The sequence below is a fragment of the Parasteatoda tepidariorum genome, chromosome 8 (assembly GCF_982258835.1).
Source record: "Parasteatoda tepidariorum strain Cologne lab strain chromosome 8, Ptep-v5.0, whole genome shotgun sequence".
Taxonomy (NCBI): Eukaryota; Metazoa; Arthropoda; class Arachnida; order Araneae; family Theridiidae; genus Parasteatoda; species Parasteatoda tepidariorum.
In genome coordinates this window covers 95,977,416-96,004,812 of record NC_141762.1, presented here as the reverse complement: position 1 = coordinate 96,004,812, position 27,397 = coordinate 95,977,416, and the positions used below count along the sequence as shown (strand labels likewise).

Genomic DNA, 27,397 nt, shown 5'->3' with positions numbered 1-27,397 from the left:
CAAGATTATGCTCAACACTGTAAAATTATAATTAAAAAGGTTACATTTTAAAAAATAAACAACAATTGCAGCTACTAAATTAGCGATGCAACATACAAATATTTGGTATTTCGCCTATACTGCTGAACGCAGAATATTCATTTCGGACAAATAAAGGAAGAAGCTTCTGTCGAAGGCAAAACTTAGTTCGTTTGCCTTTGTCTTTCTCCCCCCCCCCTTCCTGGAAAGGGTTTATTAGATTAACAAAACAACAAGGAAGATCAACAAATTTGTGAAGGGTCCGATTAAAAGATAAATTATTTTGTGAAGGGTCCGTTTTTAAGTTAAAATATTTTGTGAAGGGTCCGTTTTTATGAAAAGATATTTTGTGAAAAGTCCGTTAACGGACCCAAATTTCTTCTAAACAGACCCCTGGATACATAAAAAGATTAAGATATATTTTCGATAATGGCAATAAATTTCTAAACAAATTTAGTAAGGTATGGAAAAGTTTCGTTAAATCTTAAACTGCATGAGCTCAGCATTAGTTAGAACAGGGGTTTCCAACTTACATGATGCCGGGGGCCGCAATTAAAACCACCAGTCAAATGGCGGGCGGCAACTTTATCAGAATTTTATGTAGGACTCCTTTATGTTTGAAGGAACATTAAATATTACTGTTAGATTTTTGTCAAGTTGCACAAAACAAAAGTATTGAATGACAAATTAAAATAAAAAGTAGATATTTAAGAATATTTAATTGCCTATTTAAAAATTCTGGCTACGGTAACTTTAATGTGCACCTATGTATTAAACAATTAATGTGCAACAGATATCAAATTGTTAAGATATAAAACTTAAAACTTATATAGATGTTTTACGAAAATTGTCCCCCAAAAAATTACAACTAATATATTTTAGTTCACGGGCCTAATGCGGCCCGCCAGTTGGTAACCACTGAGTTAGAACATTTGAGGTATAAAATCCGGAATATTTAAAAGGGGACATTATTTTAGAGCAAAATTATAGCCATATTTGACGTAACAAAATAATTTAAGAAACATTGCTATGAAATTTTAACAAGCAGGAATTGTTTAAGATTTTTAAAATTATTAACTTTGAACCTATCTGACTACTTTTTGTTTCAATCGATTCAAAAATTGGTCATTTTCCTAGTTAGGTCGCTGAAGTTCTCAAGCTTTATGAGAAAAATTAGCAATATTCATTTCTATTTTATTTCAATTTTTGAGGATCCACGTATCCCCTCAGCCTATTTCTTCTTCTTTTTTTATTTTTATTTTATTTAAACAGCATTTTACGACATCGTTCATCTGAACAATTGTTGTTACAAGTTTTTCAATTTAAAAAAAAAAACTCATAGGCGATTGCATTAAACCAGATGCTTTAAAACTTTCAGCGTAGGCCAGTTGAAACAGTTAATTTCTTTTTCTAAATCAAATATCAATCCTACACTTGACTTTCTATCATCTCAGCTGGCCTTCGTACTTCGTTATATTCAGACACCAACGCAAGAGGGAAATTATAGGGTCACCAAAAGGTTAATATAATCCAACCTTGTTTTACCACTTTTAATAATGTAATATCGTGAATCATGCTTGAAATCCGTAGCAATCATTAAAAAAGAGAGTAAAAAGTTTTAATTTACTTTTATTTAATGTTACAATGTGAGTAAGTGTTTGGTACTTGGGGTTGGGAAGGCAATATTTGGAGTAGAAATATTTACACTTCTGGAAAAACGGGGTGCGTAGCCAAATCTATCAACATAAAATAAGTACTTTTTAAGCATTAAAAATATTTTTAAACACTATACACACTCACAAAATGCAAAATAATTTTAAAAGACAATTACATGATCATGACAAAATAACTAGTTTCTGACAAAGAAAAGAACTCTTTTATTGATTATATTGGCCACCATAAAAAAATCGAGAGATATTTCGGTTTAATTTCAGAAGGTGGAAAATGAAGCCTGAAATTGAAAATATCTTGCAAAATGCAGCTCAGTTGCACATGAGAGTACTAAGTTCTTGCCGAACCCAGCAAGTATTTCGTCAAACATGTAAAATGATTGGCGCTGTAAATTTCATACGCTACGGACCGACGGTAAGCCGAAATGCATAGTGTGAAAATGTCGAATGAATTGTGAAAATGTCGAATAGAACAATGTGAAAACCACGCTTCAGTATAATACGCGGCGAAAATCGACATGGCAAAGAGAAGAAATAATTTTTGAAGAGGGAAAATTAAAGCACTTTTCAAAAACACCCAATAAAAAAAAGCACCTTTAAGGACTTAAAAACGAAAATCAAAAAAAAAGAACCTTTAAGCATTTTTTTAAAAACGCTACGCACTCGGAAAACATACTTCTCTTAAATATTTATTATTATTTTTTAAATATTTATTTCAGTTAAAATAAGAGACAAAATTAAGAGTAAATAATTAAATTAATCAAAACAGGCTAATATCGAAATAAAAGGTTAATTTGTTCGATATCTAAGTTTAAAAAATAAAAAAAGCAATGTTGCACAGACATACGCGGAACTATAATAAACTCGTATCAGGCTAATATACGGGAAATCGGAAATCTATAGAGAGGGGGAACAGTCATAGAACAGCGCACATACGTTCACCTCCTACACAGTGACTTTTTAAAAATCAATCACGCAGATGGGAGTCACAATTAACGTCCACAAAGTAATCATCCCATACCAATAAAATTATGAGGTTAAATACGATTACGATTCATCGCACATTTTAATTTCACGAGAATATTTCCGGAAATCGTTTTCCACAAATGCGGCAGGTGGAAAAAAAGGGATTTTTTTTTTGTGTGTGTGGATGCGTCACCCTAAAAATACGATTAAATAAGAGGGAGGGGGGAAACTTGTTCTGCAGGTTAAAAAGGCTTTGTGGGAAAAGGTGGTACAGGTAGTGAGTGTTCAACGGAGGTGAAATAACGATGAAAAAGATAGGAGGTTCATCACTTTCCTTGAAAAGAAGGATTTCTGCCCAAAGAATTTCTAACAAAAGGACGCTTATCTTAAGATGCATTCTTTCGTATTTTACTTGTGTATACAACAAAAATATATAGTGAAAGTAAAATTTAATAAGAAACGACAAAATTCCATGAATAAGAGAACATGGCTTTTGGAGAAGAAGAAAAAGTTTGTTCGACTCCAATTAGCTTATAAGTTAGGTTCTGTAGGCTAGAAGTCTCGATCTTATGAAAATTATTTAAACAAATATTTATAACTAGCCGCCTTTAAAAATTATCTTGTACAACACATTAACTTAAATGGTAACCATGCCAAATGCGCAACACAACTGTTTTTAAATGTTCTACATACCTGCCGACATTGGAGGAATAAAATAACGGAGATTTCAATAGCGACATTTTTTTAGGTAAAATTAAGTTATTTATTTTAGCATATAATTAAGTTTGGCAATAGCACCATCTGTTGAGGAATACCAACGTGGAAGTAATTTGATTTCAATTTTAACTATTTTCAAGAGATGTCGACGATATCGTCACTGTAAGATATGTGTTTATGCGCACCGCTTTTTTTTTGTTTTTTTGTAAAATAATTTATTTATTATTTGTCAGTTAGTAGATGGCAACGACTCGAGTTTTGTGGTTGCCATGGTGAATGTAAATAGTTTTTGAGTGATCGTAAAATTTTTCTTTGGAATGGTGATGCTGTGATTTTGTTGTTCAGTTAATAAATCTTCCCTTTTATTTAATTAATAGTAGAGTTTTCTTAACTATTTGATTCAAAGTCCTTTGAGTTTAATTTGAGGTCATTTTTGTGTTTTATTTTTTGACAGTCAAAGTTCTTTATGTTTTGAATTTCAGTGAAATTGTGGCGTAACTTACCACTATAAATATTAAATAGCAATTCACTAGTATATAAGACATGTTAACTTAATTCCATCTTGAGGTACCTTTTGATAGAAGAAGGTTGGCATAGTTGATAACTATATACTTCACTGGTGACCTGCGGACTCGCCTACATCGATGAATGGTTCAAATTAAGCAGTTAATTTGCATAAACTACAGCGCTTTAAAAAAAAAAAAAGATAATAACTTTTTAGCGGGCGAGTTCCGGTCACATTAATAACAGCAAATAATATTTAAATGCCATAACTGTGACAATAAACACGATACTGAAAAAAAAAGAAAGAAATTTTAAAGCAAAGTAAAATTAAATAAACCTAAAGATAGAAAATATTTTAAATAGAGGAGCGGGCAGTTAGCAAAGTAATCTTTGCTCAAACCTATGTAGTTTCATAATTTTACGAGTCATTACTTCTTCAAGGATATAAATCATACGGCATTTTTTTTCAAAAAAAAAAAAACTTGCTAAGTTTAACAGTCATAAAAAAAACTGAAACAACACAATTGATTAAAATAAAGGTCAAATTTAGATATACGAAACAATCATGCCGCTGAAGTACAAAAATTCTGTTTTATAAAACTAAAGCATTGTTTTGATTTGTATTTCAAAAGAAGAAAAAAATTACTTTCTACATCACAGCCGTCATTTTTTAAAGATTTATTCGAAAATACATAAAAAAACAAGAAAAAAAAAAACGGTAAAGAAAACATTTCGCGTAATTCGAAGCTGTAATTTTTTCCGAAAAATTAACTAAAAAATGTGGAAAGACGAGAAGGTTGATTAGTCATCCAAAACAAAACGTCATAATTATTCAACAAATTTAAACAACATATTATTAGCAATTATTTAATTTTGCACGGCAAGTAACGATTATTATGCATAATACGATAAAAAAAAAAACTGAACTAGCGACTGTATAATTTATCCATTTTTTTCCTACTTGGATCCAACAGTCAATGTTAAAAACAATGGCAAATAAATAAAGGATAAAGTGAGCTAAACTCCAGGTCAACCGTTACTGAGGCGCTAAGTTGAGGTTTTAGTAATCAACAGAGAAAAGGACAAGTTTTGATGTCTGGGAGATAGCATCCGAGTCATGCAATCATCGGTGACTTAACATCCAATGAAAACCGACCCTGTTGACTGCCTGGGCTCAAGTCAACCGCGACCGGTTGTTTAAAACAAAAAATATACCTTTGAAAAACAAAAATGTTTGTCTAAGAAAATAGATAGAGATCGAAGTTAGTTAAGGCAGCAGATTTTATAACGGTCGTTGAACAGCCAACCCAATTTTGAATTTACGACTTGGCATGTTTTGAGTTAACGACGACTACCACCCAATCCAGAAGACAAGGGAACTCCTAGATCAAGTAGTGAGAGAAATTTGCCTTCGTAAAGGACTTTCTGGTGGTACTTACCCGACTTTGAGCTACATGGAGCGAAAAAAACACGAAAATCTCACACGATTAGCCTGGCAAGGTGACTCGAATGCGTGATCCGTCTACCACTGAGGATATTTTTACATCAGCACTGTGGTCGGTGCAAGCCGGATGCGGAATTCGTATCGACCAGCCATCGCTAGGATTCGAACAAGGTTCAACTCATTGCTGATGTGTATCCTCAGTGGTAGACGGGTCATGCGTTAGAGTCCCCTTCCCGCTAGACTAACCGTGTGTGGTCTTCGTGGTTTTCCTCTCCATGTAGCGCAAACGTGAGTTAGTTCCATCAAAAAGTCCTCCACAAAGACAAATTTCTTCCAACACTTGATCCAGGAGTTCCCTTGTCTTCTAGATCCAGTTCGAAATTACAATGCTACGGAGTTGAGCCTTAGTAGTCGTAAACCCAATAAATTGGGTCCGCTGATTTCAACGACACAGTTATAAAATGAACTGGACAATCTCGGGATTCGCGTTAACCAGACGATGGCAATTTTACTGGCGTTTCAGAAACTGAACTATGAAAAAATGAAACAGAAAACATAAAAGCAAAAACAATAGCGAATTATTAATAAAGATACGAGTTATGTGTAATTTTTTTTTTTATAAAACTCAGTACCATATGAGTGACGTTCGCGTAAACTTATTAGAGGGTGGGGGGAGTGAAACATCTTAAATATTTAGCTTCGAGAATATATTTTATAACTGCAACGGAAGTATATCCACATGTAGAGGCAAATGAGAAAAAACACCTGCTGCCATCAGCAAATCGCGGATGACTCAGTATTTACACAAACGGCCGTTAATACTCATATTCCATTCTCCATAAATTTATTCTTGCCTATGTAAACGGAATTTTGATATCCATTCATAAATATAAAAAAAAATTAAAAAAACGTTTAAAACGAAATCCACTCTACTCTTTAATTCAAAATATCAGAAGAATGATTTATAATTCGAATTGCAATCGTGAAATTTTTAACAAGACCAGTAGTATAAAAATAAGAACAGAATAAAATTAAATGACAGAAAAAAAAAAGGCTAACATCAAATGTCTATGATCGAGGAAACTTTCCCCTCCCCCCACACTCGAAAGTGAAATGAAACCAGTCACGGTGAGGTTTTAGTCCCGACTTATTGTAAGAAAACTGATTTTATTAAAAATCTTTCAAGAGGTTTTAAATTATGCGTCAAAGACGTCATTGACTTTTTATTTTCAAAAGAAAATTTAAATAATTTATAATTTGTGATAGTGGATGAGATATAGTGTAGAAAGTAGATGTGAAAGTAGTTTTGACGATGAAATATTTAGTGAAACGTCAGTTTTGACGATACATTATTTCGTGAAGATCAATTTTAACGATATTCTTGTAAAGGATCCATTCACTGGTCCAAATTTGTCTTAAAATGACCATGGTAATAAGTAAAAATCGAACTTCTACAAAAACGATTTTTTTATTTTTTATATTTCGCTTAAAGAGCCGAGAGATTTAAGTGCCAAATAAAATCCACGATTAATGGTAAACTGTTAAGGCTTATAAGATAATAACTGTCGTATTTTAAGATTTAAAATAGGTAACATTTAAAATAATTGGGAGTCTATAAAAATGATAATTTTTCTTCCTATAGTTATTCTCACAACAAATTTGAAATCTGAAATTCTTCCGCAATTGCAACTTAAAAAATGAGTTTTTCAGTATAAATTTTTGTTTCAATTGAAGAATGCAGTAGAGGCTTTAGCCCGTTCATATTTTATAAATAAGGGACACTGCCCTTTCTAATATTATAATTTTTCACTCGCTATTTGTGTAATTAAATTAATCGAATTCTTGATAGCCGTTTTGTGAGGTTCAGATAATTCTGACTCTTAGTGATAATAATAATATGTGGGGGCGGAGTTATCGACCATGCCAACCTTTGTCTTAGGCAGAGAAAGAGGGCGCAAAATTTATATTTAGAGGGAGAAAAGAATCGTTGTGCTCCTCAATAAAAGTTAAGGAAAAACTTGCTAAGTAAATCCGTAAAATGTTTCGTTTTAGGGAATAAGGGAAAACTTAGTAATTGCTATCGGTCTGTTAAATTGGTCCAGGGAAAAAGTTTTCCCCACGAATTAGTTAGCGGGGTAATCGCCAAAATAGTAATTAATGAATACTTGAACTAAAAATAGATCAAAAGACAGGATGTGAATTTTAAAGTGTAAAAAAGAGCATTTCGTTTTTTAAAAATAAATTAAGAAAAGGATTTATAGGACAAGAATAACATAAAAAGATTAATGGAAGCTTTTTATGCCTCACTTTTGAGATCTGCATTTAAAAATCTATATTTTTTTATGCTTCTATCCTATATTATCGAACAATATTGACTAAAAATCATTAAAATATGATTCGTGAACGTTCTTCAAGTGAAACTTTTGAATGGAAACCGTCATCAGTTTCTAGTTACCACTTTTCATAGCTGCAATAAAAAGTACATAAACAAGTAAAAAAAAAAAAAAAAGAGCGATGCTGGAGAAAAGAGGGATCCTCATCAAGGGGTGATGATGGTTGAAGTAGGGGTAAAAAAAAGGGGGGGGGGGTGGAGGATGTTTAGGTACTTAAAAGAGCCGATATGATACAGGTCAGACTGTGGTTACAGAAATCTTGAGGGTGGTGAGGAATGATTAGTGGCGGAATTCTAGGGTTTCTGACGCCTACGCACTCTTGGAGGGACAAGGGTACAAAATAAACAACGCCATCCACCGATCCACGTATGAAAATCCTTTCCACATATCCTATCCATGCAGTGGTCGGAAAAACTACATTTTTTTTTGTAGTTAAATACAACTACTTTTTTTTAATGTAGCGACTACTAACTACTTTCGAAATATAGTTACTAATTCACTATTTCAGAAGACATGCAAACCCTGGCCAAATTATTAGAGGCACTATAATATTCTATGTGAAACCTTAATTATCAGGTTAAACTATACAGCACTATTACTTTTACGCGGCTGAAACCGGTTTCCACTTGCTTACGTCCGTGTATCAATCGGTTAACATTGCATAATGAAATACGTTAAAAATAAATATAAATAGGAAATGTATAAGAAATCTCCTGAATAAAAACCCATTACATGTATGTTTCAATATAAAAGTATTGCCTATAACCTCGTGCAAAACATGCAATTATTAAAAGACTACAGTGCGCATAATAATTTGACCTAATTATTATAATATACTGATAACTGATATTATAAGCATTCTATATTTATATAATCCATCGTTTAATTTATTCAATCGTCGAATTTATATTATATATATATATATACCAGGGGTTTGTTTAGAAGAAATTTGGGTCCGTTAACGGACCCTTCACAAAATATCTTTTCATAAAAACGGACCTTTCACAAAATATTTTAACTTAAAAACGGACCCTTCACAAAATGATTTTTCTTTTAATCGGACCCTTCACAAATTTGTTTATCTTCATTATTATTTTGTTAATCGAATAAACCCTTTCCAGGGCAGAAAACAAGAAAGATGGATGTAAACGAATGAAGTTTTGTCTTCGGCAGACGATTCTTCCATTATTCGTCCGAAATGAATATTCTGCGTTCAGCAGTATAGGCTAAATACCAAATATTTGCTTGTTGCATCTCTAATTTAGAAGCAGCAATTGTTGTTTATTTTTTAAAGTTTAATTTTTTTAATTATAATTTTAGTGTTGAGCATAATCTTGTATATCTTTACAATTTAAAAACTCCTTGAAAAAGTTTTTTTTTGCAATAACGGACCCTATTGGCACAAATTCTTAAAAGCGGACCCTGGTTGAAAGAATGTGAGTAATTTTTTCACAATTTCACCAAAAACGGACCTTTTACAAAATGTCTGGACAAACCCCTGTATAGGTAAACAAGTGAAACAACCAGTGGTTGGTATTAGAATTCGACAACAACTGACATTTATTTTTTAAATGTAAAATAAATGTATAAACTTTATCCAGTTTTAGCATTATACAAATTTATTACGAAATTTTTAGTTGTTTAAAAAATGACATGATACAGTTAAAAATAAATAAATGAAACTATAATAAATTAACATCTTTCTATAAAAAAATGGTCTTGTTCCCTATTTACTAAAATAAATAAATAAATAAAGATAAACAATGCCTTAAAATCTTTTTTTTTTTTTAAAGAAATACAAATAAATAAGAAATATTTCTGAAATGAGAATGAATACAACCAAAATAATAATCTAATTTAAATTTGGGTCACAGAGAAGAATTCAGAAGTGAAGTAAAGAAGAAAAAGAAGTATTCTATTACAACATAGAAATGCTATTGTCTTGTAAGCGACTGATATCGGTAAGTTACGACTTGCATGGTCCATTATCTAAATTAAACATCGTTTAAATGATAAGCAAAAGATTTTTACGACAATTTGTAGATTTGTTGGTATACAATCACACCTATGTTTGAAGAAGATTGAGCTGAAGCTTGCAATTTTAAATTGAGCTATCCCGATAAACCTCTTTATTTAAGGAAGAAAAAAAAAACCTTTTATGGTTCGTTTATATTCAAACTTCAACACAATATCTACTTTTTACTTAATTGAATCTCCCATTTAATTATCGGTAGGTAAAATTATAGGTAAAATAATAAAAATAGTTTTAAGCATTATAAACATTAACAAAATGCAAAATAATTTTCAAAGACTACATGATCAAGAAAAAATAATCAGTTTCTGACAAAAGAACTCTTCTTGATTAAATTAGGCATTATTAAAAGATGAAGAGGTTTTTCGGTTCGATATCAGAGGGTGGAAAATGAAGTCTGAAATTGAGGATATCTTGCAAAATGCAGCAGAGTTGCATATAAAGAGTGCAATAATCTCACCGAACCCAAGTCAGTATATATGCACATACGGACTCGCAAGTATTTCATCAAACGTGTTAAATGATTGGCGCTTTCATACGCTATGGGCTAACGGTACGCCGAAAATGGATTGTGCTTTTGCATAAATACGTGGCGAAAATAGACATGGTAAAGAAAAAAAATCTCATTTTCGAAAAGGGAAATTTAAGCACTTTTTAAAAACATCCAACGAAAAAAAGGCCATTTAAGAGCTTTTAAAAATCGAAAATACGCACCTTAAGCACTTTTTAAAAAAAAACTACGCACCACGATTAAGGTCTACAGGTCTTCGTTGTCCAGTATTGGACCTACAGGTCTTGACCATGAATCCGTAAGTCAATCAACAATGTTGAATAAAGGTTTTTTTTTTTTTAACATTAAAATTTACAAATATTATTCGTTCATAGTTTTGTGAACTTAATAAAACGTTCCTAAAGTTACAACCTTGAGAATGTTCTGTGGGGACAAAAATGAATTTTTGTAAGATGGTCCCCCAGATAGAAATGATGAGGGAATGAAGTGCATCGAACCTAGGTGACACCGATATGGGGAGCAGAGGATAAAGTTTCACCCCTACAAATAGAGTTAAAAAGAGACCCCACTTTCTGAAAAATACATAATAAAAGTAGAAGTTTAATGGGACATGAATTGTTTCATGAGTCATGAACTTGAAATTGTTATTGAAAACAAAAAGAGACTTGCTTTGCTTAAATCGAGAAAAAAGGGAAAAAGAAAAAAGAATAATAATAAAATAAATAAATACATAAAAAATATGCATTTAGTATAATAAGACTGCACTAGCTAGTCACGATTTAATCTTCAGGTGATCATTCAACACTAGTTTTTGCCCAATATTAATTTAATTATCATACCTGTCAACATTGTAAAAAAAAAAAATAATAACGGAAACTTTACTATTAGAAAACGAAACTAATTTACAAACACAGAAAAAGTCAAAAAGGTAAGTTTATAATTAAAATAATAAATATTAATTTACCTTTAATTTTACTATCGACAGTTTTGATACATTACGCATAATCATATATGTAAAAAAGAAAAAGCCATTATTCTAAAACCATTATTTATAATTACTGAAACTATTTTATAATCATTGTTAAACAGCCGACCCAATTTTGGATTTACGGCCACTTATGTCCAACAACGTAGCCTTGTCATTTTGAATTCAATCCAGAAGACAAGGGAACTCTTGGATCAATCAAGTATTGGAAGAAATATTCCATCGTGAAGGACATTTTGATAGAACTAACCCGCATTTGCGTTACATGGTGAGGAAAACCGCGAAAACATCCCAAGGGTAGTCTCACCGCAAAGGGTACTTAAACTTATTAACACTCAACATACTGCATACAACTTTTTCAACAAACAGGAGATAGTCGCAAACAGGAGATAATCGTAAAATACAGGAGTCTTAGTTAAAAAAAAAAAAAAAAAAAAAAAAAAAAAAAAAAAAAAAAAAAAAAACAGGAAACTTGGCAGGTATGAATTATTATAAAATTGAAATATCAGAATTTTCTTGTAGCTCAGTAGAAGGAATTATAATTTAATATCAAACCTAAAATTATCACTTGCAAAAAAAAATAAAAAATACTATGCCAACAGCAATATATTATGCACAAACCAATTTATTTATTCAGGGGTCTGTCCAGACATTTTGTGAAACATCCTGTTTTTGTAAAATTGCGAAAAAACTATTCATAATTTGTGAATATAAAATAAGCGTTAAGTCACATTCTTTCAACCAGGGTCCTTCTTTTCTGAATTTGTGCAAATAGGGTCCTGTTATTGCAAAAAACCTTTTTAAGAAGTTTTTAAATTGTAAATAGATACAAGATTCTGCTCAACAATTGCTGCTACTAAATTTGAGATGCAACATACAAATATTTGGTATTTAGCCTATACTGCTCAACACAGAATATTCATTCCGGACGAATGGAAACAAAATCACTCACATTTTTAAAAATTTCAATTGACATATTTTAAATAACGCAATTTAGTTATGTATCATTTTTAATGTGTTAAGCATTAAGCAAATTAAACAATTCTTAAATTTATAATATTTCATTTAAAAAATATCCGAAAATTAATTTTCATTTACATAATATTCTATTAATTTTATGAATAAATAGAAATTGATCAATTATTTATTTACAAAAAAAAATTATGATTTGATAGTAATAAGAATGCGCACACGATGATTGTAAAAGGAGAAATATTTTCTTAGAATACTACATTTGGAATTTAAACTAAGGGAAACTTAGTTTGTCTCGAACCCTCTTTCGCCCCCCCCCCAGAAGGGTTTATTCGATTACCAATAATGAAGATAAACAAATTTGTGAAGGGTCCGTTAACTGATCCAAACTGCTTAACAGACCCCTGTTATTAGAAAAGTAATTATGAAAATAACATCCCTTAGCATAATAGCAAGCCAACGAATGAATGAAGTAAGAAGAAACAATACATATAACAGTGCCAAGAAAATTAGAATATACTGCAGAATGTGTGCGCTGGTGATTGACGATCTGGTCGCGAGGGTCAAAAACTTCCGCTCTTTGTAAATTGCCGCCCACTGCCCACAAGGCACCGTCGACATTAAGACGACGCTATACCGTGGGGAAAACCTTTCATCGCAAATTTTCTTTCTCCATAACTAATTTAAAATTCAAAGTGAAGAAAAATAAAATTCAGACAAAGCTTCAGTAAGGCATGAAATTTCAATCGGTTAAAAATTCTTTTCTAAATATTAAAATGCAAATTATCGGTAGAGAACTTTTCCATTGCGAGATCCTAAATTATCTTCTAATAGTTTATTTTTATTTTGATATTTTAAAGTCTAAACTCACTTTATCAATACTTTAAATTAGTTATGGAGGTGAGAGAATTTGCAACGAGAAATTTCTCCCGCGGTGATGCCAACACACGCATAAAATCAACAGAATTTTGCAATACATTAATTTTAGAGCCTGGTAGCCTGGTTGTCAGGGCACTGGGCCCATGTCCAAGAGGTCGTGAGTTCGATCCCCTCCGACCGAAGACTCCCCGTGTAGAAAATGGTGACTGGTGCACGTTAAATCTGTCGAGTCGCAAAGTCCTCCATGTTCCCATAACAAATCAAAACCTCAGGGGGTACTGAACTTTCTTTGTTTTCTGGATTGGTTCAAAATTTAAAGGCTACAGAGTTGAAAATTAGTAGTCGTAAACCCAAAAATTGAGTCGGCTGGTCAACGACGGATGAAATAAAAAATAAATAAAATATATAAATTTTGAGCCGCGATGGCCCAGGGGATAGAGCATTCGCCTTCCAACGAGGTGAACCGGGCTTGAATCCCAGTGATGTCGGGTTGATACGAAACCGCATCCAGCTTGCACCGACCACAGTGCTGAAGTGAAATACCCCCAGTGGTAGACGGATCATGGGTTTCAGTCCCTTTGCCGTCAGGCTAACCGTGGGAGGTTCTCATGGTCTTTCTTTCAACGCAAATGCAGTCTAGTTCCATCAAAAAGTCTTCCACGAAGGCAAATTTCTCTCAATCCTTGATCAACGAGTTCCCTTTTCTTCTGGATTAGGTCCAAAATTACAAGGCTTCGGAGTTGAACTTTAGTAGTCATATACCCAAAAATTGGGTCGGCTGTTCAACGACGATTATAAAATAAAAATAAGTTGGTACAGTGAATAAACACGATTTTATTTATTTAAAAGTAATTCTCTTAACAATAGAGTCACTGAATAAACTCGCACACAGCTTTTCATATTCCCACATTATCTTACCATCATGCAACAAATGACTCAAAATCGATTTTTACATTTTTTTTTTCCATTGAAATCTACGTTTAGACGAAGAAAGAAATCTGTAAGATTAGAGGTGTAAGTAGTAAATAAATAATTATATTTCACAAAAGATAGCAAAATATAACGAGGTCACAAAGAGGGATAGATAGCAATCCCAAAATGATGCAATTGGTCACCAACAATAAATATCTGACTCAAATACAACCTAATTCAGTTTCAGAGGACAGGAGAGTATTAAAACCTCAAGGCTAGCAACTGGAGAAAATGTTTTAAGTTGGATAGGAAGAGGTAGAGAGGAGGGTGAGATAGAAATTTATTGCTTTTTTTCGTTTCATATACTACCTATAAAATGATAATTTCAAGGACGAAATCCAGACTAGCAAAAGCAAAACAATGCACTGTCAATACGTTGACCTAATGCAACACTTTTCATTAACAAGTATCGTAGTAAAAAAAATATATATATATATAAAGGCAATTCCTACAACAAAGAAAAATTTTATTTTAGCTACTTTTCATTAAATATTTAAAAAATTTTCACCCGTACAAAACTAGAATTAATTAAATTTTATTTAATGAATTACTATTTGAAAAAAAAAAAAAAAAAAAAAAAACTGTATTAGTATCCAGTGTCATCCACTACAAGTTAAAATAAATGTATCTGAACTTCAGCGGATAAATAAAAAGTATTTTATTAACAATTGAAAATTTGAACAAAAAATTGTAGGAATTGAAAAAAAAAAGTTTCAATTTTGCTTCTTTCGTAAAATAATTTTTTTTATACAACTTTCAATCCATAATATATCCGAAAAAATTACTTCTATTGGCAAAAGTGACCGGATGCTGTGCTTAATTGTGACTTAATTTCAAACACAAACACAGAGGTTCCCAATTTTTCTTCGTCACCCAATGTATCTCGTTTTTTAAATTCCTACTACAAGTTCACACTCTCCCTATATCTTGATCAAATTTTCATCATTGAATTTAATTAATTTCAGTCTCTTATATAGGAGAAAATTTTTTAATTATTTAATAAAAAGTAACTAAAATAAAAAATTTCTTTGTTGATCAAGTAGGAATTGACTTAAAATTTTTATTTTTTAAGTTACTTGTTCACTGGCATTTTACTTAAATATTTTTACAAAGCAGGGGTCTATTTAAAAGAAATTTGGGTATCACAAAATATCTTTTCATAAAAACGGACCCTTCACAGAATTAATTTTCTTTTAATCGGACCCTTCACAAATTTGTTTATCTTCATTATTGTTTTGTTAATCGAATGAACCCTTCCCCGGGCAGAAAAAAAGAAAGATGGATGTAAACGAATTAAATTTTGTCTTCTGCAGACGATTCTTCCATTATTCGTCCGAAATTAATATTCTGCGTTCAGCAGTATAGGCTAAATACCAAATATTTGTATGTTGCATCTCTAATTTAGAACCAGCAATTGTTGTTTATTTTTTAAAATTTAATTTTTTTAATTACAATTTTACAGTGTTGAGCATAATCTTGCATGTCTATACAATTTAAAAACTCCTTGGAATTTTTTTTTTGCAATAACGGACCCTATTTGCACAAATTCATAAAAACGGACCCTTCACAAAATGTCTGGACAGACCCCTGCGAAGTTAGCCGATGTAATAGATTATTGGATGCAAACGTAGTCACAGGTTTCAATTTTTTTCTTCCCTTTAAAAAAAAAAAAAAAAAAAAAAAAAAAAGGAAAGATTTAATTCACGGAGACGTTCCACTGCGCAGCTTTTGTGCACCGCTGCTGTAAAAAAATTTCTTGTAACATGCATTACCACTTATACCGGATTAAAGTTAGGATATTCAACACTGATTTTAATTGTGGATCTCATAGTTGACTTCATGGCTTCTGCTCCAAATCTTTATTTAATAAATATGTATATTATATGTAGAATGTACAAAAATAAAGAGAGAGAAACGAAACCTCCTGAATGAATTTTGAACTAATAATTGATCGAAATTTGAATAAAAATTTTGAACTACACATATATGGCGAAATGCGCCAAAAGTAAATTTAACAGGGGCCCACACTCTCCTGACCAAATAATTGGGACCAAATAATATTCCAGATTGCAGCAACTCGATCATTAGATATTAGATGAAAAGTTACTCAGAGAGTGTTTCGTTTATTTTTGCACACACTGTACTTATTGATATGTATTAAAAGAAAAAGAAAAAAAACTAATCTTCGACAGTTAAGAGCGAATTAGAAAAATCGGTTCTATATATAATAAATTAAATCGTTTTAGTTAATCAAAATATTTAAGTACTACTCAGAAATTGAATAGCAGAATTGTGTTTTATTCAGATTATTTAATTCGTTTAAATTGTTAACATCTTAATTTAAAACAGGGTCCACTCGTCAATGTAATGTTCTCAGTGTCTTTTACAATGCTTCTATGAAAGTCGCGTCTGTTCAGCAAATTTTATTCGTTATGTTTTTTAAAAAAAAGAAATAAAGAACAAAAACCGCCAATCATGCTTTTTTAATAATAACTAATAATAGGGATAGGTAATAGTTCAACAAAATACATAATAAATAATAGGTAATACAAAAACAAAATACAAAAGTAAACTACATAAACTAATTACAAAAGGAAAACATTGTTGAAAAAACCCAAGTTTGTTTTCAAATTTCAGTCCGGTCAAAGATTTTCAGAAATATTTGTGCTTTGGTTTGAAATAGGACTATTTTTAAATGAGTTTTTTCAACAATGTTTTCCTTTTGTAATTAGTTTATGTAGTTTACTTTTGTATTCTGCCTTCTCTTTTTATTAGCAAGATTTTATTTTACTCTAACGTGAGTGCTTTATGCTTAAGAGGAAGCCATACTGAGGGCGGAAATTTTCCTCGCAAATTCTCTTTTTCCTTCATTACTAATTTAAAGTGTAGAAAAAGTGATTTCAGACAAACCTAGAGTAAGCCATGAAGTTTGAAATACTGAAAATAAAATTTTAAAATATACAAATAAAAATAAATTATAAATATATCTAGTATATGTAGTATAAATTATCTTAGGATCACGCAACGGTGAAATTCTCTTAATAATTTGCTTGCATTTTAATATTTTCAGGTATTTTTTTTCAGCAACCGAAACTTTATGACTTATTTTAGGTATGCATGAACTTACTTTTTCATTCTTTTAAATTTCAAACTAGTAATGAAGGATAAAGAGAATTTGCGAAGAAAATTTTCTTCCGCGGTATGGCGTCCTCTTAAGTGCTGCAATTTCATTCGAAGGGCATATATCATACCTGCATCCTAATTATCAGCATACCTTACTGAGCTGCATTACTGCAGCTCAGTAAGAAAACAGCGAAGTTAAAACTTTTATTTTTTGTGACTCTGTACGTTCTTATCGCTTCAAATCTTTTAGGAATCTTTTTTTTTCAACGTAGCAGGCAACGGTTATAAGTTACTAAATAGCAAACGAGAATTAAAAAGCAAAAGAGAATTTAAAAGCAAACGAGAATTAAAAAGCAAAAGAGAATTTAAAAGCAAACGAGAATTAATAAAAATATTTAAAACAAATTATAATGCAACAAGTAAGGCTGCGATTGTAAGAAGAAAAAAGTGAAATAAGAAATGATAATGACCCGGAAGGAAGAAGACGTGACGACCGGCGTCTTGTATTTACTCAGCGGGGATGTCAGATAACGAACATATCGTCAGGAGGACGATCACAGAATACAAAAGTTCAGGTAATTCTCAGAAATGAACGATGACATCACCTTCTTCCAGGTTGAAAAAAAATAAGAGATAAATGCAAGGACAGAAACAAAAAACATTATAAACGTATGCAGGAGGAATTCCAAACTGCAGAATGTGCTGTAGCAGCTTATCGGAAGTAGCCACTTCGAAATATTTTCTTACTTAAAAGGAGTCATTACATTGTACAATGAAATAAGAAAGAAAAACGAACACCTTGAAAATATTTCTACTTTTACTAACATCATGTGCGCATTCTTATTAATATTAAATCATTTGTTTGTTTTTTGGTAAATAAATAATTGATCAATTTCTATTTACTCATAAAATTAATCAATAGAATATTATGCAAATAAAAATTAATTTCTGGTAATTTTTTAAATAAAATATTATAAATTTAAGAATTGTGAAAGTTTACTTAATGCGTAACACATTAAAAGCAATACATAACTAAGTTGTGTTACTTAAAATATGTCAATTGAAATTATTTAAAATGTGAGTGATTTTGTTTCCATTATTCGTCCGAAATGAATATTCCGCGTTGAGCAGTATAAGTTAAATACCAAATATTTGTATGTTGCATCTCTAATTAAGTAGCAGCAATTGTTGAGCAGAATCTTGTATCGATTTACAATTTAAAAACTTCTTGAAAAGGTTTTCAGCAATTATTGCAATAACAGGACCCTATTCGCACAAATTCACAAAACAGGACCCTGGTTGAAAGAATCTGACTTTATGCTTATTTTATATTCACAAATTAAGAGCAGTTTTTTCACAATTTTACAAAAACACGACCTCTCACAAAATGTCTGATCAGACCCCTGTATTAATAGGAGAGTTTTATTTTCTAATGCAGTTTTGACAGAATAAAACTAAAAGAAATTCATCCGTAGGCAAAATTTTTTTTCATTCTGCCACCTTGTTTATTTAAATAAAAAAAATTAACATTATTTCACACCCTAATCCAAGTGTGTAATTATATGTATGTATTATGTATTATTAAGCTTTAAAAGCAAGTAGCGTTAAAGAATTAAAATCATTTCAAAGTTTATACCCTAACTTATAATTTTTAAGCTTGTAGTAAACAATAACTTATTTTATATCTGCATACATAAGGGTATTTTACATTGATATTTTTATACCATACTCTTAACAAAAATTGATATTCGATACAATGAACGGATTTAACGTTCCCAATCAATTCGTTAAATCGAGGTCCAACTGTATTTCAAATAGACCGGAGTACTTTTCAAGACTTTCCAGCCACGTCCGATTCCAAATGGAAACATTGTACTGTTAAAACTCAACTTTTTCCGGGAAAAATAAGCCCCATGTGTATTTCTGGCATCTTACTCCTACTGGATACACTTTATCGATTAATACATTCATTCCTAAGGCGGTAGACGCTGCTATTGATTTTTGCGGGACTTTTAAATCAAAGCACGTTTTTGTCATGTAGTCCGTAAGGGACAATAAAAAAAGACGTCAAGGGACCAAAATGCTTGGAGTGTCAATAAACGCAGAGGTGCAAAATCGTTCAAGCACATTACTACAACTTTTCTAAGTCAATAAATTAACAAATATACGTAGGCATTAGGACTGGGCAACGTTAAGATTTTGGCATCGCCCAGCAAAATGATGCGCCACGATGTAAGAAAGACGGGGAAAGATAATAACGATCATCGCCACAGCTATCACTGCACACTTAAGGAGGAAAATACTCTTGCAGACATCGATGTACTATTGAGAACAATGCTCAACATCGCGTGTGCAAACATCGATGCCAATGATACATCGGGAAATATCGTACACATATCAGTAAATCACTATTTCCAATGCTTCGAAAAGTTGACAATCGAGACATCGGATCGGCGATGATTGCACCGAATTGATATTTACCGATGCGTCGGTTTATCGCCCAGTGCTAGTAAGCACGATGCAAAACGGGCTATTGGCAACGGTCAGGGAAATATCCCCGAGGATGATCCGAAGACATGCCATCGCAATTTTGATCCTCTGCAGAGTGGGGGACTCCCCAGCTTCGGTACCCCGACGATCTGTGCGCGAAGTTGGGCACTTTACGATAGAACAGTTTAACAAGGACAGATACCGCGCATCCTCGGGCCCTACGCAGACTGATCCAAGTGGTCACACACCTGCACACTGACCGCAGCCAGTGATGCCTGACTTCGGTTATCTGCTGGGAACCTTGTCTTAATAATCAGTCCACTGAGGGACGTTGAAGAGGTGGAGGCGGAGAGATTCTGCAAATATATATTTTTTCTTTTTTTTTTTTTTTTTGAAACGTAATAACGTTACTTGTCTCTTTAAATTGTTTGATGAATATCTGTTTTCCTGTAATTTATGTAAAAAAAAAACTTTTTGCGTCATAAAAAAGTTGAAAAGAAAATCCAGAAAATGCAAATCAAAGACTTACTATGATTGAAAAAATTCTGCTCATGATTTCGTGAATTTAAAATTAGTGTAGAATCAGGTTCTGCCAGAATAATAAAGTGTCTCAGTGACAACATCAGCCTGTTTTTCAAGGAAAATTTTATAAACTGTCTGTAATAAAACATATTGAGTTTTTAAAACAAATACTGCCGTGAATGGTTCGTAAACCGACCACCCAAATTTCTTCCAGACAGAACTCAGTTTTTTTTGTTTTTAACTTCAAAAATTTTCATTACCCCAGTTAAAAATGAACCTGTAGTCCTAATATATAGATAAGATAGCAATTTCAGAAAATAAAGACAGCTGTTTACAGTAAAAACGAATTTTCCTTCTATGAAAGAAAAACTTTCAAGGGGGTTAAAACAGTTTAAGGAAGACCCTCTTAAAAGAATAAAGGTGTAGCACTTCGGTGGCCATACAATACTGTCGGTATTAAACACGTGACATAGTCGGATGAATTGATCTGCTACTTACAGCAGCTGTTCCATAGTAAAAAGAAATTGGTAGGATACGAAAATACATATCCTTTGTTAAATACATATCACATGAAGCGGACAGAGGATTTACAGACTTTTGGGTTTTAGAACACAAGTCTATACGGGAAGGCTTTTGAACAAGCAGAACTTTAAATAAAACGTTTGAAATTTGAATCTGTTACTAAAAATTCAAGGGAATTTTTGAATTTCTGCCTCAAAAAAATCCAGCAATTTTATTAAAAAAAATGTAGTAATTTTACTACATTTTTTTACTTTTAATAAAAGTAAAAAATTTTAATTTGTAGTAATTTTACTTTTAATAAAAAAAATTTCTATTTCACTGAGATAAAATTTGTTAAATCTCCTTCCCTGAAATTTTAATATGTATCAAGCAGTATAGAGTATATAATTGATTCCTAAAGTCTAAGCTTTTTCTCTTTATTCTACACTTTATTACTTTTTTTCAAACTTATCTCAACAAATGTAACAATTATGCATTACAATGGAGCCTAGAAACTACTGAAGAGAACCTAAATTTCGTCTACTTATTTAAATCATGTAGATTAAACCACACAAGCATTGACAAGATATAAAATACAATACCATTGTTGCAATACTGAGAAATACTAAAAAGTATCAAGTTTGCAATTTCTTGCTCAAAAAAATTTGCTTAAAATTTTTACTAATAAATTTTAATAATAATATACCAAAAATCTGAATCTTTAATTTTGTTTTAATGCAGTTTTTACTTTTATCATTGTAGAACTATAGCTTTTGCCTCATATGGGTGTAAATTTTCTTTAGAAAATGGTATCTAGTTTTTCCACCCAGTTATTATTTAACATTAATAAGTAAAGTTGTAACAATCATTGTTTAATTAAAATAAAAGTATTTGCTTTTCATTTTTTTTCTTAGTAGAGACAATGTTATTAAATATCAGCAATAATTTGTTAAAATCATACTTCTAAGGAGTAAGTCTTTCTCCCTAATACAATTTGATCAAAAACTTTTAATTTAAATTTTTGGGCTATTATTTTTGATGTTTTATAAAGAAATTTATAGTTACATCAACTATATAATATCAAGCTAAAATAAATGATTTATACACATATACTAATTTCAAATTATAGGCCGATAGTATTATTAGCGACATGATAATAAATGTATAACTTTGTTTTATTAACAATTATGTTTGTAAACCTCAACTATAGCTCTAGGGAGAAAAAATAAGTGTGAAAAAACAGCATAACTGATATATATTACAAACTGGTTTAAGTTGAAACTCATAAAACTTTTAAAGCAGAAACTGGCTAAAAACGAAAAATATACAGCAATATTAATTTTCATATATTTTATAATACTCTTATCAGAAACAATCTCTCTCCATATATATATTATGGCTATATTAAAACAATATTGATAGAAAGCACTCTTTTTATGCAGATATAATTGTGTGAGCTGATGATAAGATTATATTTTGTTATCCAGGGCCATTGAGGTAGTGATTGTTCTTAAGAGATATCTTTTCCTAATTTTGCGTTCTGGCTTATTAATTTTTTAAAAACCATTTTATTTATTATTAATATTTCTTCTTCTCTTTAAGAAATATGACCATATTTTTTCTCCTTGTTTACAATGTATATTCAACTTATATAAATTGAAGCTACTTAAAAACATAAGATATAGCAAAGAATCAGCTTTAATTTATAAGTGAGAAAATAATTCACAATATTTTAAAAAGATTATTTAAATAAAGGAAAGGGAGATAACAGCTACAACAACACTTTCATGATTGAGTTCATGACACCTTCAACAAAACCTATGATTTATAGCTTTAAACATTTCTTATATATAGTAAATATAAAGAGATGGAATTAAATAAAAGTACCTCTATATTTCAGATAGATAGAATTGAAATTAATGTTTAATAAAAAAATTATTTAAATTTACATTCGGTATATAAAGTACCTCTATATTTCAGGTGGATAGAATTTGAATTAATATTTTTTAAAAAATGTATAAATTTACATTTGGTACTTTAATTTATAAAACCTAATATTTAAAATATTATACATGTAATAATAATTAATATTATTGTATATTAAATTATCATAACAATTTTTAAAATGAAAACAATTAAATTCAATGGTATCAAAGTTTTATCAAATCTTAAAAATTATTGAATTGAAACTTCATTGAAAAATAATTACACAATAATAACTAATTCAACTAAAATAGATTAACAATTTTAGAAAGAAAATTCAAAATATTAATACGATATTTAAATGCAAACTTTATAAATTAAAACAAAAATTCCATCATTTATGCGGATACCATTTGCTTTGTTATGAATTCAAGGTCAGTCAATTTTTATTCTTTCAATAAGTCAATATAATTTTTTTTTTTATCCCAAAACAACTTTAAATTGAATAAATTCAAAATATCTAAAAGTGATAGCATCATAAAACTTAACGAAATAAGAAAAGAAAACCAACTAAAAAGCCACCGCTCTTAAATCAGAACAACTTGTTGTGAATGAAATAAACCTAATTTGTCTTTCATAATGTATTTAAAATATATTCTGTTATTAAACTGAATATCAATTAGATAAGTTTAAATTAAATTTCAAAATCTGAAGAAAAAAAAACTAACTAAAGCAGCACTGTGTAATATCCAACATTATTGAATTAACTATATCTTACCTGTGCTGGATACCTGCGATATATTCCTAAGGTTCTTCATTACGTTCGTAAACACTATCCCACTTTCATAATACACACAAAAAAGTTTGCTCTTTTTCACATAATGTAAAATATCCACGTCGAAAATAGTAAAACACGATTAAAATATTCTTTATACGAAATAGTGGACGGATAATGATATTCTAATTGATGAAATTAAGCTTGTTTTTGTAAAAAGATCAATGTTAAGACAACATCTGTCACTTTCCGCACTTCCAATCCCCCTCTCGGTTGCTTTGACAGCAAGTAAACGAAGTTCGAAACAGATTGAATTCAGGTAATGATGGAGGTGAAAAGAGTTTAAGTTCGAGACTTTTAATTGGTTCTTGTTGAGCCAATAAAATAAGGGGCGGAGTGTTTACAGTTCTTCTAAAACACGCTAGATAGCAGTAGTAAATGGAGAGGGATATTTCTATTGCTTTCCCCCCTTTTTTGAATCCACGGTGGCTGTCTGATTAGGAATCTCTACGAAAACTGTAACTGTATCGGTTGCTCTCGCAACAAAATAAACAAAGTTTGAAATGCGGCAGAGGCATGCGAAAGTGAAGGGCAAAAGAAATATTAATTTAAAAAATAATCGAATAAAATTAAGTTGAATTCATATAGTTATAAAATAATAAATCATAAGAAGTAATTATAAAGCAATTTAATTGTTCTGTGTAACTGATTTTCCGATTAATTTTACATAAATAATACTTTAATAAGTTTCGTCACTTTATTTACAATTCAAGTCAAATGAAATAATTTTAAACAAGTTATATGTTATTATTCATGTTGGATAATCCTGTAATAATATAATCAGCATTGAAGAGATCCAATTGCATGACATATATTTAATAGTTTCATTTATTCCATATGATTCAATCTTCACTGTATAATATGCTAGATTTGAAAAAGGACATATTTAGTACTAGAAATTTGTTACAAATAGAAATTTTTTTTTATTTGCAACCGGTACGCATATTCTGGCTCAATCCCAGATACATAACATGTGTTCAAAAATTGACAAGTTATTTAAAATATCGAGATCATATGCAATAAAATTGAATAAATTCTAAGTTAATGTTAGCTTTTACATTGCTCCTAAAATCAGGAGTTCGGACCCACCCACAAACCTAAAAAAGAACTTGGTGGGTTTTTTTTTTAAGAAAAGAAAAGTAACCACTCAATAAAACCTAGGCTCAAATGCTAGGTTTTTTTGAGTTTTTTTATAAAATTTATTATCGAAATCTGCTCTTATATCAATCATTATTTTTTATTTGGCTGATAAAATATTCGGGGAACGATCAAGACTAATTCAGGCCAACCAAATTTTCCGGGCCCCTTACGAAATATTTTAAAATTTAATTATTAAAGAGAAGTCTTAAGAATAAAAAAGAATCTATTGAACTGCATGATTCAAGAGGAACATTCTAAGAATATTTGAAAGCAGACCATTTGGCTGCATAACAATATATGTTTATTGGCTGTGTAAATAAATATGTTTTACCTTTAATTAATAATTTCTTGCTTTAACATAAGGAAAAATCTCCTTTTTAAACAACAATTTGAGCTTTCTTAATGTTATTTGTGTAAACTGAATAGATGCAGAGTATAGGTTGGAATAGCTTCGTCTTTTATTTTTATCCCCTTAATAAATTAGTTTACAAATTATGAATAAAATAAGCATATATAAGTATTATAACAAAACATTAAAAATAGTATTTTTTAAATTCTTCCCAAAAGACTATTTTTGTTTTTATAAAATATTTTGTTAGCAGTTTTATTTTAATGCTACAAAATAATGATTTAAATATGAAAATTAATTATTTATCAAATCATGATAAAATACTGAATAATATGAAATTTACATTAAATTGTTTTGCATTATAAATTTTCTTTAATAAAAGTTTGCGTGACTGATTAATTATGTTAATCACATTATTGAATTCAGAACAAAACTAATTCTAAAAATGTAGTTTAAAGGGCATTTGAAAAAATATTAAATTTTTTTTTAATGATGAGTAGCTATGTAGTTAGTTGGCCTCAGAAATTATATAATTTATTTCTTTTATTAAAAACAAAATTATCTGTTTGAAAATATTGTATCGCAGAATGAACTGTACCAGCTGTATACTTTCTAACCGGAAGTGAAGAGCTCAAGATTGTTGTTCTTTACACTTACTCTGAAAACACAATCCTTAAAATTAGACTTGGTGTTAGTCAATATTTGGGTGGTGTGTGTTACCTCAGTTAGCTTTTGTTGTTGTACACCAAGTTTCAAAATTTCTATTTGCTGAATCTGAAAATATTCGAAAAATTGCAGAAAATATGGATGCTATTCTTTACGTTCCTTCTGAAAATTTCAAAATTTTATTCAATAGAACCTCGCTACAACAATATTTTTGGCACCAAATAAATATATTGTTGTAGAGGAATATATTGTTATAACGAGGGCCTGCATACTTTGGGTATACAATGAGATTTTTTTTTTTAATTTTAATGTTATTTATGTTAACTATAAAAGTATATATTAATTTGCAGATTGGTTAATTATGGTTAAATATTAAAAACAATTTAAATAAAATAAGATCGCAAACATACTTGAAAACCGTATTTATTGAAAATAATATGTTATTTTTGTTTGTTTATTCATTCTTCTGACTGTTAAGTCTACCAACTAAGTATGCATTGAGTTCAAAGTACGAAAAGGATTTTTGCTTGTGAATGGTGCTCCACCCTCTATGGAAAAAATTATCTTTCAGGTGTTAATCTGATATTGTTCATTTGTGACTCATGATCAGCTTTTAATATGAAGGAAATGAAATCAGTTTGGCATGTTACATCTGCGACTTCTTAAGAGATGAGGGAGGCAATTCTAAGTATGGAAGCTTGTGGGGGGGGAGGTCAGCAGTGAGTCTTCTCTTGACAGAAAATATGGCAAGGGATGATAAAATAAGGTTTTTTACATTATTTGAAAACCAATAATAAATTGAGAAAATAAGGTTGAAAGTTGGAAAGAAAATTGTTTTACAGGGATTTATTGTTTCAAAAGATATCTTAATATTGCGAGGAGAATAACATTAATTCATATGCAAGTTTGTCGGGACCATGAAACATTATCGTATTAGGGGTAGTTATTGTTGTATTGGATATTGTAGTAGTGAGTTTTCACTGTAATAATCATGTAATGTTTATATTTTGAAATTCTAACATGTTTGCATTGTTGTCTCTAATGATTATTTTGTTGCACACCAAGTTGCATAATTTCTATTACTAAATCTGAAAATATACCCCAAATTGCAGAAAATATGAATGCTATTCGTTATGTTTCTTCTGAAAATTTTATAATAACCATGTATTGTTTATATTTTGAAAATTTTAACATGTTTGTAATGATTATTTTGTTTAGGTGTTTTGACTTATCATGGATCTGCTCCCAACCGCTAGATTTCCGTTTTCTACCTCAATGCAAGTCAAAATTACAATTATATCTGTCACTGTTGGAGTATCTCTATTGTCATTTGTGGCCAGGTATCAGTTTATTTTCCTAAAATATGATTTAGAATTGTGTGTGTGCTTTTTTTAACCTTTAAAATTTCTCGGAGGGGGGGAATGAGTAAATATTGAGGGTTGTCCTGAATAACATATTAAGAGTTGCCACTCTAGAGGGAGAATAGGGAAAACCTGAAAAATGCAGGGAATTTTAAAATTACCTAATATAACAGGGAAAATGCAGGGAATTTTGAGATTTTCTTTAGAAACTGGGAAAATACAGGAAATTTTGTTTCTTATTTTTGTCTTTTAAAAAATGATAACCACTCAAAGAACAATCAATGTGCTATTCAAGGATGATATTTCAGCTAAATTAAACTAAGTTCATTTACTATAGCACTATTTGTTTTAAGTATGTTCAGCTGTTCTTTTTCAACAATTGTAACAAGTATAGCTAGCCCAGTACAGCACGTACAAAAGCACA

The 27,397-nt window shown here is 30.6% G+C and overlaps 2 protein-coding genes across 2 annotated transcripts in view; one reads left to right on the top strand and one right to left on the bottom strand.

The window, feature by feature from the left end:
• LOC107453618 (cell polarity complex component crumbs) overlaps positions 1-23,747 on the bottom strand; it is a 118,566-nt gene extending 94,819 nt beyond the window's left edge. Inside the window, exon 1 of the mRNA XM_016070499.3 lies at positions 23,401-23,747. Within this exon, the coding sequence (XP_015925985.1) occupies positions 23,401-23,440 (40 nt within the window). The 5' untranslated portion in view covers positions 23,441-23,747. The remainder of the gene's footprint in view (positions 1-23,400) is intronic.
• Positions 23,748-23,933: 186 nt separating this feature from the next.
• The window catches only part of Miga (mitoguardin), a 31,460-nt gene continuing 27,996 nt past the window's right edge, over positions 23,934-27,397 (top strand). Inside the window, exons 1-2 of the mRNA XM_016070517.4 lie at positions 23,934-24,069; positions 26,831-26,952. Coding sequence (XP_015926003.1) covers positions 26,846-26,952 — 107 coding nt within the window. The 5' untranslated portion in view covers positions 23,934-24,069; positions 26,831-26,845. The remainder of the gene's footprint in view (positions 24,070-26,830; positions 26,953-27,397) is intronic.